Source organism: Miniopterus natalensis, chromosome 21, assembly GCF_054644295.1.
Source record: "Miniopterus natalensis isolate mMinNat1 chromosome 21, mMinNat1.hap1, whole genome shotgun sequence".
NCBI lineage: Eukaryota > Metazoa > Chordata > Mammalia > Chiroptera > Miniopteridae > Miniopterus > Miniopterus natalensis.
In genome coordinates this window covers 17,667,016-17,682,128 of record NC_142101.1, presented here as the reverse complement: position 1 = coordinate 17,682,128, position 15,113 = coordinate 17,667,016, and the positions used below count along the sequence as shown (strand labels likewise).

Sequence of the window (15,113 nt, the reverse complement as noted above, 5' to 3'; positions counted from 1 at the left end):
ACGGCAGCAGCCAGAGGCTGCACACGGGGCAGCTGCACAGGAAGGGTGAGTGGCGTGTCCGAGGTCACACAGCCCGCAGTGGTAGGGCTGGAACTCGGGCTCCGTCCTCCCGACTCCAGTGTCTAGGCCCTTCGCCTGAGAATAAGACTAAATGATGGGCCTGGCCTTAGGGAACGTGGATAGTTCAGTGCGAAGCCCTCATCACAATCAAACAACCTGGTGAAAAATACCAGCTGTTTGTGACTTCGTTACTGAAAATCCAGTTCAAACTGGCTTGAGCAGTTTCTTAGCTCCCATGACAGGAAATTCGGATGCAGAGTGGTCCTCAGGTTGGCTGATTCAGCAGCTGGGTGATGTTAACAAGAACGGGTTCCTTCCACCTCTGGTCTGTGGCCCACGGGACCAGCTTCATCCCAAAGTGGGTCCCCGTGTGGTGACAGGAGGGCCGCTCGTGGCAGTCGGGGTTGCCCGCTTTCTCGTCACATCCAGCAGGAAGAGAGAAGGCGTTTCCTCACTGCTGTTCCAACACTGAGGCAGAACGTCCTCAGAAGCTCCCCACAGCCTTCTCCTGTCCAGTAGCGATGGGTTGTAGACACAGTCCTGAAGGAGACCGCAATAGATACGTGACGCTCGGAGCCCTGGGAGTGCAGGAGCCGCAGTGCTGAAACGCAGCCTTGGTGATGGTAATAGGACACTCTCTGGGCCACGCAAGATTGGGAATCAGCACTGCGCATCTCCCTCCCTCCCCAGGTCCTGCATGAGGACTTCTGCCGTGACTACATTCCCCTCCTCCGTCAACCAGGTGACATTGTACGGGACACTCCCTTCAAAACCAGATGTGGCAACAGAGACGAGATGGTCTAGGGCTGGGGTAGACTGAGAAAAGAAGACAGCCTTGGTCAGAGCCACACAGCCCAGAGTCCAGAACTGTCGCGATGCTCCTGCAATGACAGGTCCGTAGCAGAGTGGGTCTGTCACCTCCCTCATCCTAAACGCTCTACCTCTAGTAACATGGCCTAATACTGCATTAGATTTTGGGGGAACCACATAAACTGTCAACTTATGTCAACTTGAACTCCGAGGTGTTTTCAAAAGGGCTGCTCCCTGGGCTTCCAGTCTGACTCAAATGAACACACACACACACACACACACAGACTGTTTGAAGAAAATAATTCATTTGGAAGTTAAACCAGTCTAAACTTAATTGACCCCACAGCTGCCATGATTTTATGCAACTTGGCTCTTAAACTACAACGTTAATTTCGCAACAGAGCAAAAAACATTTAAAACATTACTTCTTACAGAATAAATACCGGTCTTGTATGTATTATGTTTATGGTATATCTGTTTTTTGTTTTATCAACACTTTTAATTGACTTCAGATGTTTGTTTTAACTCAAATAATAGATCATTTCTATTTGGGCGTAGGGATCAATGGATCGGCCTTAACAGTTCACACTTTTTAATTCCTTTATCTTTCTGGGCTGTGCAGAAGGAGTTCCCTCCGAGACCCGAGCCTATCAGTTCTTCAGTGGCATCTGCCTCACTGGCAGAGGGTTCCAGATGGGTTATTCATTCATTGCTGTCATCGGCAGCAGGCTCGTGGTACCCGCTGTCGGATTCACCGCCCGGTGTTCTTTGTCATTGGCCTTATTAAGACCCACCTGGGTTTATCTTCATGCTGGTTTGTAGGCCGCCCTGCCTGCCCTGCCCAGCGAGGAGGCGTGGAATGTCACTGCTCCTCACAGGCTGTCATTCCTCAGGCTGCGAACCATTTCGCAACTCTTGCTTAGTCATTTCCCTCCAACTCCTGGCCGTGTTATTTCTTGGGCTCGGTTGGATAGCTGTTTAACACTGAGATGCATGAATGGTTTCTTTATATTGCCATTTGCGTTCAGAGAGTTGGCTGTCGAGGGCGACGTGGGTTGAAGGCTTATGAAACTGCACTCAAGTCTCTCTTAATCTTTCTGAGTTTCCAGATTCTAGTTAAGTAGAGGTAGGACCATCGGTCGTTGGCGGATCACCCTCGGGTTTAATCTGCATCAGTCTTGTTTCTGGGGTCACACTATCCAGACTGTTGCCCAGCATGGGTTCACCTTGACTTGACCCTTGGGGCGGGGAGTGGGGGAGAATGGCATTGTCGTGATTGCACCAGGAAAACCTGTGCCGAGTATTATCATATTCACAAGGCGGCAACAAGCATGACATGCAGGCAGGTGATCTGTGAAATAGAGAAAGTATGCATACATCTCATTGCCCACGTCTGGGTGAGTAATAGTGGATGGATAGAAGAAATTAGGAATTTGAGTCCAAGAGGTGACTAAGCTTTGTCTTAAATAATCTAAGAACGTTTTCCCCCAATAAAAATAAAAATACACAAGCATGAAGTCTTTTGGTAAATTCTAAATATGTACCGTTTTCTCTGTGGGATAGATTTGCTTATTGGTTCATTAAACCACATTTATTAGGCATCTGCCAAATCCCTTAATTTCTGCTACACACTGGAAACATTATATATATATATATTTCCTTATTTCTTTGGAGGAGCCCACAGTCATTGAGGAGAGAGGTACGTTTACACGTACTCTGGTGGTGGGTGAGCAGTCCCTCAAAGTCCCGGCGTGCGGTCCTCCCCTTCTCGCTCACCGCCTGCCAGCGGGTGACAAAGACTTCCACCTGGCCCGGCGTGGGAGGCACGCCTACGACTATTCCAGGCCACTGAGTGGGGGATTCCCAGCTTAGCACAGTTGGGAAGGGACTGTCCTGGGGACAGGAAGCCCGCGCCCCAGGTGATGGGAAGAATGGCTGTCTCTGCTGTGAGTGACCGACAGGCGGTGTTCTCTGGAGCTTCGCGGAAGGCGCACAGGCTCGGGGCACCTTCTGCCTGTACTTTCCCTCTCCACGTGGGCCTGGGTGGGGCGGGAGAGCACGCAGGGCATGGACTTCCCAAGAGCCAGCGTTCTCTGTGGAAGGGAGCTGGGTCCATGGCACCGTCTCGGGACATAATGTGCTGCTTCCTGACCGAGAGGTGGACGTCTCCCGCCTGCCGGAACGGTCCACACCTTGAGCAGGCAGTGAGGCTGCTTCTGATCGACGGGAGGCTGTCTCCACAAGCACATGCAGGGGAGAGAAGATTAGTGTCCTGGGATAGGTACAGTCTCCCTAGAGATGCTAGAATGGGGGCGTGAACAAAATGATGCGGAAATCAGGAGGAAGTATGTACTGCGCCTGGGCCTTGTTGGTGAAATGTTAAAGAAATCGGATTGTTATCAAGGATTTGAAATAAGGATATTTACTTCACTCAGAGAAGAGAGGGGCATTTCAGGCAAGAAAACAGTGTGTGCCAAGAAAACAGTACAGGCTTAGCTAAGAGAGGTTTTCCGTGTATTATATTCAGAGGGTTTATTGTTATAAAGCAGAACCAGGCTTTGGTTTAGTTAACCAGTCAGTCCGCACAAGTTCACAGAGCACCTGATGTCACGGTGCACAGATGCTAGATTCTCCACGAACTTCCCAGACCACCCAGCCTTCCCCGTATCTCACCACTTAGCTTATTTCTTTCATGAGCATTTGCTCGTTTAGTACTCTCCTGTCCTGTCTGAACTGATAAAGACGAGAGTGCACGCAGTCAGCGTAAAAGTCACGTGCATTCTGGATGTTTTCTGCAGTGACCCATTTTGTGGTTTTACCCCCTCCCCCCAACACACACATCCCCCATGTACCTACTGAGTCGTGAGCTGCCTCAGTGACTTTAGGACAATTACACGGACAGGCTCCCTCTTAACACTGGGGATAGATGTGCCCGTTGCCCACGCAGTTTCTCTTCCTCCCAGCTGACAAAACCCCCATTTCCTTCAGCAACCCAGCTCTTCCTTAGACACTGTCCCACCCCCGGGTAGAGACTGGCGCTAGATCCTGGTGACTCCACGCCCTTTGCCAGTGATCCTTCAGAAACGCGGGCTGAACTCAGCAGGGAGCGGTTTCTCTGCACAGCTGCAGGTTGGTCCAGTGAGAGTTCCCTGCGGTTGGAGCAGCCTTTTTGTCTCCGCTGCTCCCCCGCTTGCTGGTGGCAGCTGTTTGCGACGATGATGCTGGATGCTGGAGGCCAGGCTGCTGGCGAAGCTGAAGTGTAGAGGACTGAGCGGAAGGTGCCGAGTCGGAGCAGGAGTCTGATTGCACGATGCTGGCGTGGACCCTGTCTTTAGATTTCCATGTTTCTCAGGTCAACTTGATGGGGGTTTTCTAATCCTTGCAGACACAATCATGAAAGCAACACTCTAATTCTAGTTTTAATTCTAGTTCTAGATTTAGCTCTAGTTCCAGTTCTAATTCAAGTTCTAATCATAATTCATGTTCTAACTCTAGTTCTAGATCTAACTCTAGTTCTAGATCTAACTCTAGTTCTAGATCTAACTCTAGTTCTAGATCTAACTCTAGTTCTAGATCTAACTCTAGTTCTAGATCTAATTCAAATTCTAAGTCTAGTTCTAGATTAAATTCTATTGTTCTAGATATAGTTCCAGTTCTAGTTCTAATTCCAATTCTAGTTCCAGTTTTAATTCTAATTTTGATTCTAGTTCTAATTTTATTCTAGTTCTACTTCTGATGAGCAAAGGAATCATTTCCCTTGAGAAACTCTTATTTCCAGGTCAGATTTTTATGTTACTTGAGAGTTAATGGTCTTCCAGTCAACAATATCTACTGACCTCCATCATGTCTAGAAAATTATACATAGCAGTGTTGATAGCTGACACTTATAAATAATATTGCTATTCAGCATCATTGGCTAGCACTCTCATAAGCACTTTACAGTATCAATGCATTTATTTTGGGAAAAAAGCAAAACAACCAACCAACCAAACAAAAAACCTGTAAGGGGGTCTGTTACCACTCTGTTTCATAGATGGGAGACTGGAAGGTTAAAAGGTTTCATGGTGTGTCCACGTTGGCCACTTTGCCAGGAGATGGAGGTGGGATTTGAACTCAGGCGATCTAGCTCCACTGCCTTTATACAGCGAACAGAGGACATTTCCAAAAAAGGCAACACAGTGGCAAAGGATTTTGAGACTTGCTGGGTCTGATATGTATTTTGGGGATTGAAAGAAAAAAAGAAAGTGTAAATTTACTCTGGTTTACGATCTGTCCTTTCATACTCCGCCTTCAGTGCTGTGCTCTCCAAAAAAGGGAAGACACACAGCAGACTCTGAAGACCTAATAGTAATCAAAGTAGAATATCTCATAATTTACCATATGGCTTATGCATTGAAATGGCAATATTCTCAGTATCCTGGGTTATATAAAATATATTATTAAAATGAATTTTACTTGTTTCTTGTTAATATTTTAATGTGGCTATAAGATCTAAAAATAACAACTGTGGCATATTTATTATATGTTTTTGGACAGCACTGCTTTACTGATTTTGTGTTCAGTGCTGTTTCTGGGTTCTTTCTACATTTTCTGGATTAAAAAAGAGATGTCACAGTTCAGTGATCCATCTCTAATATTAACATCTTCAATAGTGAATGGGTGATTGACTTTTCCCCCTAAAACTAATTGTATGCCGACTAGAATTATTTCTGAAATTACTGTTATTCGCTTCTCTTAAAATGTTAATCATCTTACTGGCACTTTTATAGAATATTACAGGATTGGCAAGCTCTGGAATCTGAAAGCAGAAATGAGAAGAAATTAGGCAGAAGCAGCGCCCCATGCTCAGCAGCCACGCCTGTGAGAGATCACTCCCTGCGAGAACGCGCGGCTTTGCGCCAAATGGAGATTTAATATTGTAAACTTCCCGGCAAGCAGGGCAAAGGTCTACTAAGTACCACCTGCTTTTCAAGCCAGAGCTTTGTATCTGGTCTTTCTCAGACTACATCGTTTTCTTAGATCTTTCCATCCTGCAGTTCCTGAATGCATGAGTTGTGGATGACCCGTGGTTGCAATTCAGAGCTAAAGACGGAGAGTGTAATTGGGAATGCAAGTGGGAGTAGGTTTATAGGATTGGAATTGGCAAAAAAACAAATAACACACACGAAACAGTTCCTTCTCACCCCGGAGCAGGCAGCAAGCAGCAGATAGTTCCTTCTCACTCTCGTTTTGGGCGCGTTTCGCGTTTCATTATTTTGGTTTTGCTGTGACGTCTGTACATGTCTAAGATGTACACCAGCTAAGTAAACACACGGCCTCACTCCTGAGGGAAGTTTCCATATAGGTCAGTGCACTTTTTAAACCGTATAAATATCAGATTAACTTGGGCTTCGAAAGGACCTCGTGTCAGGATCTTATCCAAGATCCACATAGTTTAGTTTTTTCGTCTTCTAAATTTGCAAGGCAAAGATATAGAGCCAAGATGAAAAAGAATGTCTTTTGCAAAGGAGTTCAGCAAATTTAAACGCAATCATATCATCGCATGCATTTCTGCTGAGGAGTATGTGAATCAGTCAGTCATCAATCAGTCGGTGGGTACTGAGTATCTTCCCATGTCTGGGCCCTTACGGTTACCCTGGAAATTAAGTAGAATAGGCCAGAATGGTCCAGTTATTGACCATTTAGTTGGAAGATTAAACTGACACGTTTGGCAATATTCTGTAGAGGGGAAGTTTGACCTGAGCCTTGAAAAATTGGTAAAATTTAAGGGAAGAAAGATCAGTTGTAAGGAAGGGAAACAATTGGATTTAATAATAAGAGAGAGAGAAAATATCTAGGCATAATAAGAAATTCCAGCAATGACTATTACTGGCCAGTGGTGAGAAATAATTGGATGGGCAGGAAAAAAAACAAGCAGTGGAAAAGTTTTAGCCCCAGGTGTTGACGTTTACCTTGATTTTGGGAAACACCAGAGAGTTGATAAGATTTTTTCTCGCCGTAAGAATGATGTGAGAAACGGCAGACTAGGGGGTAAGTTAGAAGCAGGAAAGAGGCTCTGCGACTTCTCGAGATCTAGTTGAGTACACATCTGGCGGTCGTAAGAGAGATGGAGATGCCTGAGACGTCCCGAAGGAGGGTTTCGTGGGGCTGGATGACTAGGCTGGTCGGCGGTTATACAGAAATCTGTTTTGAGGAAAAATAAAATGTAGCTGTGATTTTGAGCTTCTGGCCTTTCTGTTCCTTCCCTTCTCTACAGATACCATTTCTTCTGCTTTCTCATATCTTTCTTGCTCAGGGAAACCTTCATAAATATTTGGCAAAGAAAAACCAACAAACGAATCGAGGAAATGACTTTCAAATATACACCCCTGCCCAAAATACCACAGCACAGCGCAAGAGAGCATCTTGCTTCCCCCTCCCCACTTTCCTTTATTTAAACGGTTTCTCCGCCATCAATACTCTCTCCTACCTACCTCCTTACTAAACCTACTCCTTTATTTTACTTATTTTTTAACTCATTCTTTAAATCTCATAAAAAATGCTACTTCAATTCTTGACTCATTCTAGCAAAAGGTATTTGTAACCACCGGCCTCAGCCTACCTTAGGTTTCATTTTTGTACATTGTTTCATTGGGCACTTAGTGGTTGCCTCTTGGAGGACAGGAGCTGTTTACACCTCTGATATTCCGTGTTCAGGTCAGTGTTCTGCAGCGCGCAGGTGATGTACAATTCGCCATTAAGCGACCCTGAATTATTTGGTGATACCGCTCTGGTGTAGGCACTTGGCATTTCTCATCTGGGCTCTTTCTGCATCTCTAGCTCCTATCTCCGTCTCTACTTCATTCTTCATATTGCTGCCCACGTCGTTTTTGTGCATTTTAGTTGAGGCTGGTATCCCATTACCGCAGAATGAAATCCCAGCCGTCGGTATCCAAGGCCGTCTGTCACCCGGGCCCGGCCTGCACCCATCCTGGGTCCCGTTCTCCACATGCTGGGTGGTTTGGTTGTGCTGGATCATGGGCCCTAAATGGTTAACACCAGGCCTTTGTTTAATGCCATTGCCTTAGGCCAGAGCCACCTTCTTACCACTGCTGTTGGTTCTTCCTTTATTCCTTCAGGTCCCTGGAGAAGCCCTTTTGAGTGGCTGTCTCCTGAGGCATCTCTGAGCTGCTCCTCAGCGAGGTTGCTGAAAATTAGATAAACATCATCTCCTTGCCATTGGCAAAAACATAGAAAGTGGTTTTCTAAAGCATCTAATTCAGACCCCGGGGAATCTCCGTACGTGTAGAAGTTCCCCATTTCATGGTGGCAACAGTCTCTGTAAAGTCAGACTAATTCCTTCTTTGCCTGGAATTTTGGGCTAACGTAGGAAAACAGTTAGAACTGGGAGAGCACCTGGCACGGGCCGAGCACTTCCTAGACTGTGCCCTGTCCAGACGCACAGTGGTCCCAGCAGAACATCCCCCGGGCGACGGACAAATTCTCTTCACTCTCCACCCCCACGGGGTGGGAATCATCGAACATTGTGGTAAACCCGCGAACCAGCCAACCCTCTGTCTGCCAAAGACCTGCTTCCTGTGAAATTTTGGGCGATCACGTTAAGCCATCCACTGAAGCTCATATATTGCTTCCCTGTGCTCACATGTGACAGATGATGGACAATCTCTTCTCTCTCTTTATTTCTCCCCAGTGGGACCAGCTGTAATGACTATATTTTGAAATTCTCCTGGGCTTAAAATATACGAAAAAGGAAATATCATCGAATGAACAGGGTTTGGATCCTCTGAGAAACGGAACATCAAGTAACGTTTATTTGTGGAGGTATGCAGTTTCTAATCTTAAATCTATTTCAGTTTGTTCCACTAGAGAACACTGGGAAATACACTACCTGAATCCAGCCTGTCGTTCAGCAGCCCTGAAGACGGGAAAACTCTGTGCGTGTTTTTTTATGACCGTAATCTGGCCTCTCCTTCTATTAAAGGTCAAAAGTTAGTAGAGAAGGTGCCTTGTGAGAGGTATTTTATTTTTTCTGCCAAAGGCAAAAGATATTATCAGACATTGGAGCCAATGGTTTTTTTTTTTTTTTTTAAAACATAAACCCTGTCCCTGTTGCCTCTGTGTGTTGGTAGATACTTCTTGTCTCACCAAGATTTATTCACCAGACCTTTGCCTACTTCATGCACCTGTTCAACAGTTATTGGTGCAGCTCCCCCTGTGTGCCAGGCACAGTGCTGGGCGTTGGAGTTCAGCTGCATTGAGCAGAAAACGACAGTCTTCAGAGAGTGGCATCAGCAGTCCAGCAGGGAAGACCTAGGATTATCAAATAACCCTACAAATCAACAAGAACTCTGTCAAATGTTCTCGGAGAACCCAGTGCTGTGAGAGTGTCTCCAGCGGGATCTGACCTAGGTGAGGAGGTCAGGGAAGGCTTCCTGGAGGAAGTGACAGTCCCCTTGATTTGTGAATGACGGGTAGGAACTAAAGTGGATTCCACACCCAGGGACGGTGGCGTGCAAAGGCCCTGTGAAGCCGGTCGGCATGGCACCTGCAAGGGCATGGAAGTAGGCCAGTGTGGCTGGCAGGCAGAGCTGGGGACGAGGCTGGAACGAAAGGAGGGGTCAGGCCACACAGGTGTTAGACCCTGATAGGGATAGTGCCTCGGTCCTATTTGGGAAACCTGTCAACGGTTTATAAGCAACAGGAGGCAAGAGCAGCTTTATGTCTTGAAAGGATCCCTAGAATTAAAAAGCATAAAACGTATTGGGGGACGGGAGATGAGCTGAGGGCAGCGGTCATCCAGGCATCAGATGACAGTCTCTGTGGTCAGGGTGGCCACAGGAAGCAGGCTGGAGATGGCAAGTAGAAGACACAGGACTTGGGGACAGCTCGGATATATGGCGTGACTCCTGGGTTTTCTGTTGGCCAGAACCTTTCCAAATTAAGGCTTGTGCAGACCTGACATACTTATTCTCCAAAGAAATGTCCCTCTCAGTGACCCTTCCACTCTTCATGGAGCACCTGCCATATATTATCCTGGCTGCTGGTGACCCAGGCATGAGCAAGGTGATGTGTCAGGGAGCTTGTGCCTGTTGGTGCCAGAAAGCCTGATCCAGGTGAAATGAGTGCAAGCGCAGCGCACACGGGTCGGCAGGACGAGCCCTGGCCGGCGTGGCTCGGCGGGGGGGGGGGGGGGGGGGGGTGTTGTCCTTGCGCCGACAGGTTGCCAGTTCGATTCCCAGTCGGCACGTGTCTGGGCTGAGGGCTCGATCCTGGGCAGGGGGCCTGCAGGAGGCAGCTGATCGATGTTTCACTCTCACATCCATGTTTCTCTCTCTCCCTTCCTCTCCCTCTCAAAACCAATTAAAACAACAAAAACAAACTGCGAGCTTTGTGGGGAAGAGTAAGCATGTCTAAAAAGAATTTAAAGGACAAGAGGTCAGTTTTTCTTCTGGAAAATCAGACTTTTTTTTAAAGTGCTTTACAATTTCTAAAGCTCCTTACTCTCTCCCAGGGACTGTCGCCTGAGGAGCCAGGGAAGGCGAAGACCCCCAGGGTCCCAAAGCTGAGGCGTCATTACTGGGGCTCAGGTTTCCGAATCCAAGATGAGGGCTCCCCTTCTCCCCCACCCCTTTTTTATTTTTGCCTTGCTTCCCCACCTTTTATTTTTAAAATGAGAACCATAATCAAGGAGACTAAACAGCAGCCCGCTGGAGTATTTCTTTTCTAAATGGCCAGTTAGAAAAGATACGAGGCCTCCCTCCCCCAGCTGGGAAAAAAGCACGTGTTCAGATTAAGTCTAAAAACAACAGTGCGCTGCGCCTGCCTTCCTTAGCTAAAGCACCGCCACCTGATTCTTTCTGGGCTAAAGGAAGGTGGGGCAATCAGGAAAATTCCGATTTTGTTGACCATCAAGGAGGTGAACTACTTCAGGTGTGTATTTTGGAAGCTCAGGCCAGTGCTGGGGGAGGGGGGGTGGAGGGAGGGAGACTTGGAACCAAGGGAGATAACTTAGCTTTTTTCATTGGAGAAGCTTAGTTACCATGACTAGTTTTGGCCCTTTGTCTCCGTGACACTATTTTGGTTCTCTCATTTAGCTGGTCTTCAATAGAAACACACAAAGGGCTTTGAGTCCATGCTCTCTTGTTTTCATTAATAACAAGCTTGTTAATAACAAGCTTGACTTTTACGAGATTGTATCAGAAAGCTCGATCCCAGGGTGGCTCTGAGGACGTGATCATAGCTCCCCTGACTTACAGAAGCATTGTAGAGATGGGACTGTGTTTTTCCTGCAGCTTTTCTGAGTAACATCAACTATGATGTTGCCAGAGAGGAGATGTGTGCCCTTGAATCTGCCATATAGTTCGTTACCAAACAAACAAACAAAGCCACCCGCATCTGGACCCAATAGTCAACATTATTTATCAAAATAAATTTATTAAAAGTACGCAAAGACCACTTCAGAGTTTAGCTGCCTTCGGGACAGTTTTTGGCACTCACAGTTGACACTATTTTCTATACAACAGCACTCATTCTGTGACACACCGTCGGACAGTAAGAACACAGAGCACTTCAGTTCTAGTGTTATGAGACATAAGAACTTGGATATGCTTGCGCATAGTAAACATGTTAACATTAACTCAGCACTAAAACAAACTAAAACTACAGCCACTAATGTGGTAACACGGACTGATTTCAGGAAAGATGTACAGCCAGCTAGCTAAGGCCACATGATCCCACACCTGTAGATTTTAAAAATGCTTTTGGACCCATAGCTTCCCCATCGTATCTTTCAGTCTCAGGTTCCTGCTTTTCCAGGGGGGACACACCCCAGTCTGACTGCTCTCTCTTCTCTCTTTTCTGTACAGTCGTGGAGGCCGTTGAGGTACAAGACCCTCCTAGTCGGCCGCCAGCTTCCCAGCTCACCACCCAACTCTGAATCAACAGTTCCGAGCGAGGTCTCCCGTACACCCAGGCTGAAGCTGAATTCAAGGTCAGTCTTTCGGGGCAGGTCGCAGCCTTCCCCTTAGGAACAAAATGAAAAAGTCCTCCGCGTCTGGGTTCCTGTTCTCATCTCATGTAGCGTGGGCCTCTGTGGTGATCTGCGGCTTTTTACACAAATCCTGGTAGAATTCTGACTCCAGGAAACGGGGGTAGGAGTTGTTTTCCATCAGGCTGTACACCCTTTTCTGGGCTGTCGTAAAGCAGCCAGTTGTAGCATCTTGGATGTTTTGGGCAATTAGAGTTTTGGTTTGAAAGTCTATGTTTATCTGAAATAAAACAACAAAACAAGTGGTTTATTCCATATTCAGAGTTAGAGATTTAAATCTATTTAATATTTGAAAACAGAGACCAAAAACGGTAATGTGTGGTTAGCTTTACCAGCCAAATGGCTGAAGAAACATAACTGAAAGCTCGGGTTAGAGAAAAAAACATTACCACCCCTTTCTACTTTTCAATTCTTTTGTTTCATTTTGGTGCTAAGAATGTCCAAAATAGGCTAAAATGAGAACCTTTTTTTTTTTTTCCCTTACCTCTTTCGGGGCTTCTTTTTCTATGAAGTCAGTATATATTTTCTTTGCCTTTGAGGACAGCTTTTGGGGTGACTTGGTTTTCTTGAAGTCTTCACAGGCCAGCCAGAATTCAATATTTTCTTCACAGAATTCAGATTTTAAAAAAGCCCTGAATGCAGCAAGACCATCTGAAGGGAAAACACACAGAACGTAAACTTGAGTGACCAAATAACCCCTTATGTTTTTTTCCTAGGACTCTCACTCCCCTGCACCCATGTTTTATTATTTCTAGATTAAAGCAACATCGTAGATTTCACTCAAACTTGTAATCCTCAGAATTTAGCTCTTTAAAGACTAAGATGCCAGTAGGCAGGATGCTTAAGTTGGCACAGTGCTACAAAGATATAAATACTTAGCTTTGCTGTCAATGCCAATATTTATAGGGAGCCCTGAACTCTCTGGGAACCAAGTCTCCTGAAACATGGTATGCAATGGAAAAGCTGAGTCAACCTTAACCAAGAGCAACTGCCGCTATACATTTTTTAGGTTAATTTTCATTCCCACCTGGAATGAATAAACCGTGCATTTCCCTGATTAAACACTGGGAAGTGAAGGAAAAATAAGGCCTTATGCTACAGTGACTGTAACGTCGGATTGCTTCAGGCAAGCTGCTCTTTTGTGTGGACACAACCTCTGTACCCTCTTGGGATGCTTGACATGGATTAAATTCAAGAGGTTCACTTACATTTACTGGCTAGCAGCTCGTCGAAGGCTTCTGACCACAGCTGTGCCTCCTCGGGAGAAGGCCTGCGGGAGAAGTTGTGCACGTTAGCTTGGGAAACGCAGCTCCCCTTCCAGCTCAGCAGCTAGCTAGCTAGTCGTACTCGCAAGAACAAGATTTTCAGCTCACCTGAGGAAGGTTTGCTGTTTGTTCTTCTTGCTGGTTTTGGGCTTCTCAGGAGAGGAAGAATGTTGCAAGAAGTAACTCAAACGGGTCTTCCAATCTTTCAGTCTAAAAAGAAAAGAGAAGAAAAAAAAAGATTCATTAAAGTGGCAACAGTTGAAATTGCTACTGTAGCTGATGGCATTTTACCAAAGTCTCCCAGGAAATAAAGACAAACCAGAGAAGACAAAACAAGAACTCTCTAAGATTCTTACTCCTTTAGTCCCTGCCCTTATGTACTGAACAGTTAGTTTCTTCCCTTCATCTGAACATAACTACTAGTTTTATATCTTAAGGGACGGACTACCTAACGTATTAGGATTCTTTAATAAATTTAGTTTGCATCGTTGAAAAAGGCAGATGGTATTCCTCGCCCGAAAAAGGCAGCCGTTTTTCTGCAACGTTCATTACAATCCCGAGACATTTCACACTCGAAATGCCAGGGGAACTGGCTCCAGCCGGGATGCCGGCGGCCCTTCTGCCCTGAGGACGCGGCTCCGACCCCGCGGGAGCTGAGCGCGGTGAAGGGTGAGACTGACCCACGCACCCCCCATACAACCGTCATTGTAAGCAGATGATCAACTAAATTACAAAATTAAAAACGGGAAGAAAAAAACCCCACAAAAAAAAGTGGGTTTAAGACCAGTAATGTTCAGAATCAGCAAAGCGTATCTCCATCCCTGCAGCCGCGCGAGCTGATCAAAAGAGCCACGTACTTAACAAGGGGACGCGCGGAGACGCGGGGGGAACAAAAAGCGAGCCCGCAGTTTCTCACCCGCCGCCTGGGACCGAGAGCTCTCAGTTCAATCGACCCGAGGGCCCTTCGCTCCCGCGGCCGAGCCCGGCGCGCGCGGGTCTGAGCGCCCCCGGCCGGTGAAGGCTCGCGGACCCCCCGCAGAGGCGCCGCTACAGTTTCCCACGTCCCAGCCGAGCCCGGCGCCGCGCCCGCAGCAACCCGGGCCGGCGGGCGGGCGGGAGGGAGGCAGGGAGGGAGGGAGGCCACTCACAGCGTCCGCTTCATCTTCTCCCGCTTCTCCTCGCCCTTGGGGCCGCTGCCCGCGCTCTTGTCCATGGGTCCGCAGTCGTGCTCGACGGCCAGGAGCATGGCACTGGGCATGGTCGTCCGGGCGCCGCTCTGGGCGGCCCGCGACGCGCGGCCGCATTTATGGCGGGCGGGGGCGCGGGGGCGTGGCTCGCGGCGCCGGCCCCGCCCCCGGGGCGCTGATTGGCCGCCGGCGGACGGGCTGGGGGCGGGGCCGCGCCCGCCCGCCCGCGGTCACGGTCTTCCGAGGGGTCTGCGAGCGAGGGCGCCGCTGACGTCCGCGGCCCCGGAGTCGTGCGCGCGAGGGCGGAGCCGGGGGCCCGCGGGGCCGGGTGCGAGCGGCCGAGCCTCCCGCTGGGCGCCGTCGCGGGCGACCTTGCTGAGGGGCGGTGCCTGCGGAGTCGGCTCCCGGCCGGGAGGGGGCGCTCGTCCGCCCCTCCGCTCCCTTCCCGGGCTTGCGGGCTCCGGGCCCCCAACGCAGTCGCGATTCCTACCCCCGCCCCCCAGCAGGGAAAGGCTGCTTGCCCCCCCCAGTGCACTCGCCTTACTTCGAATTAAGCTTGTCCCCTCCCCAGGGAGAGCCTCGCCTTTCCGCTGCGACCCCCTTAATTAGGGGAGGGACAGTCCGCGGGGGGCGGTGTGACCTCCTCTGCAGCTTGGAGCATTTTGGGGGGGCATGGGCTGGAGACAGCGGCTCGATCAGACAGGGCTCTAACTGGGTGTGCATTTTTGGGCGGCGGTGGACACG

The 15,113-nt window shown here is 48.2% G+C and overlaps 1 protein-coding gene across 1 annotated transcript; it reads right to left on the bottom strand.

Moving 5' to 3' along the window:
- Window positions 1–11,284: 11,284 nt before the first annotated feature.
- On the bottom strand, window positions 11,285–14,455 carry RGS2 (regulator of G protein signaling 2). The gene is made up of 5 exons (XM_087828981.1): window positions 14,331–14,455; window positions 13,291–13,392; window positions 13,126–13,187; window positions 12,402–12,568; window positions 11,285–12,137 (listed from the first exon to the last, which is right to left on the bottom strand). Exons 1-5 carry the CDS (start codon window positions 14,438–14,440, stop codon window positions 11,943–11,945), a joined length of 636 nt encoding a protein of 211 aa, XP_087685107.1. The 5' UTR covers window positions 14,441–14,455; the 3' UTR covers window positions 11,285–11,942.
- Window positions 14,456–15,113: the final 658 nt, after the last annotated feature.

Bases quoted from the DNA above. Each gene is read 5' to 3' on its own strand.
- RGS2 (XM_087828981.1), bottom strand. From the start codon at position 14,440: ATGCCCAGTGCCATGCTCCTGGCCGTCGAGCACGACTGCGGACCCATG. The intron at 12,569-13,125 runs GTAAGTGAACCT...TTTTCCCTTCAG, and splicing joins CGAGCTGCTAGCCAGTAAAT to ATGGTCTTGCTGCATTCAGG. The intron at 12,138-12,401 runs GTAAGGGAAAAA...GTTTTATTTCAG, and splicing joins AAAAAGAAGCCCCGAAAGAG to ATAAACATAGACTTTCAAAC.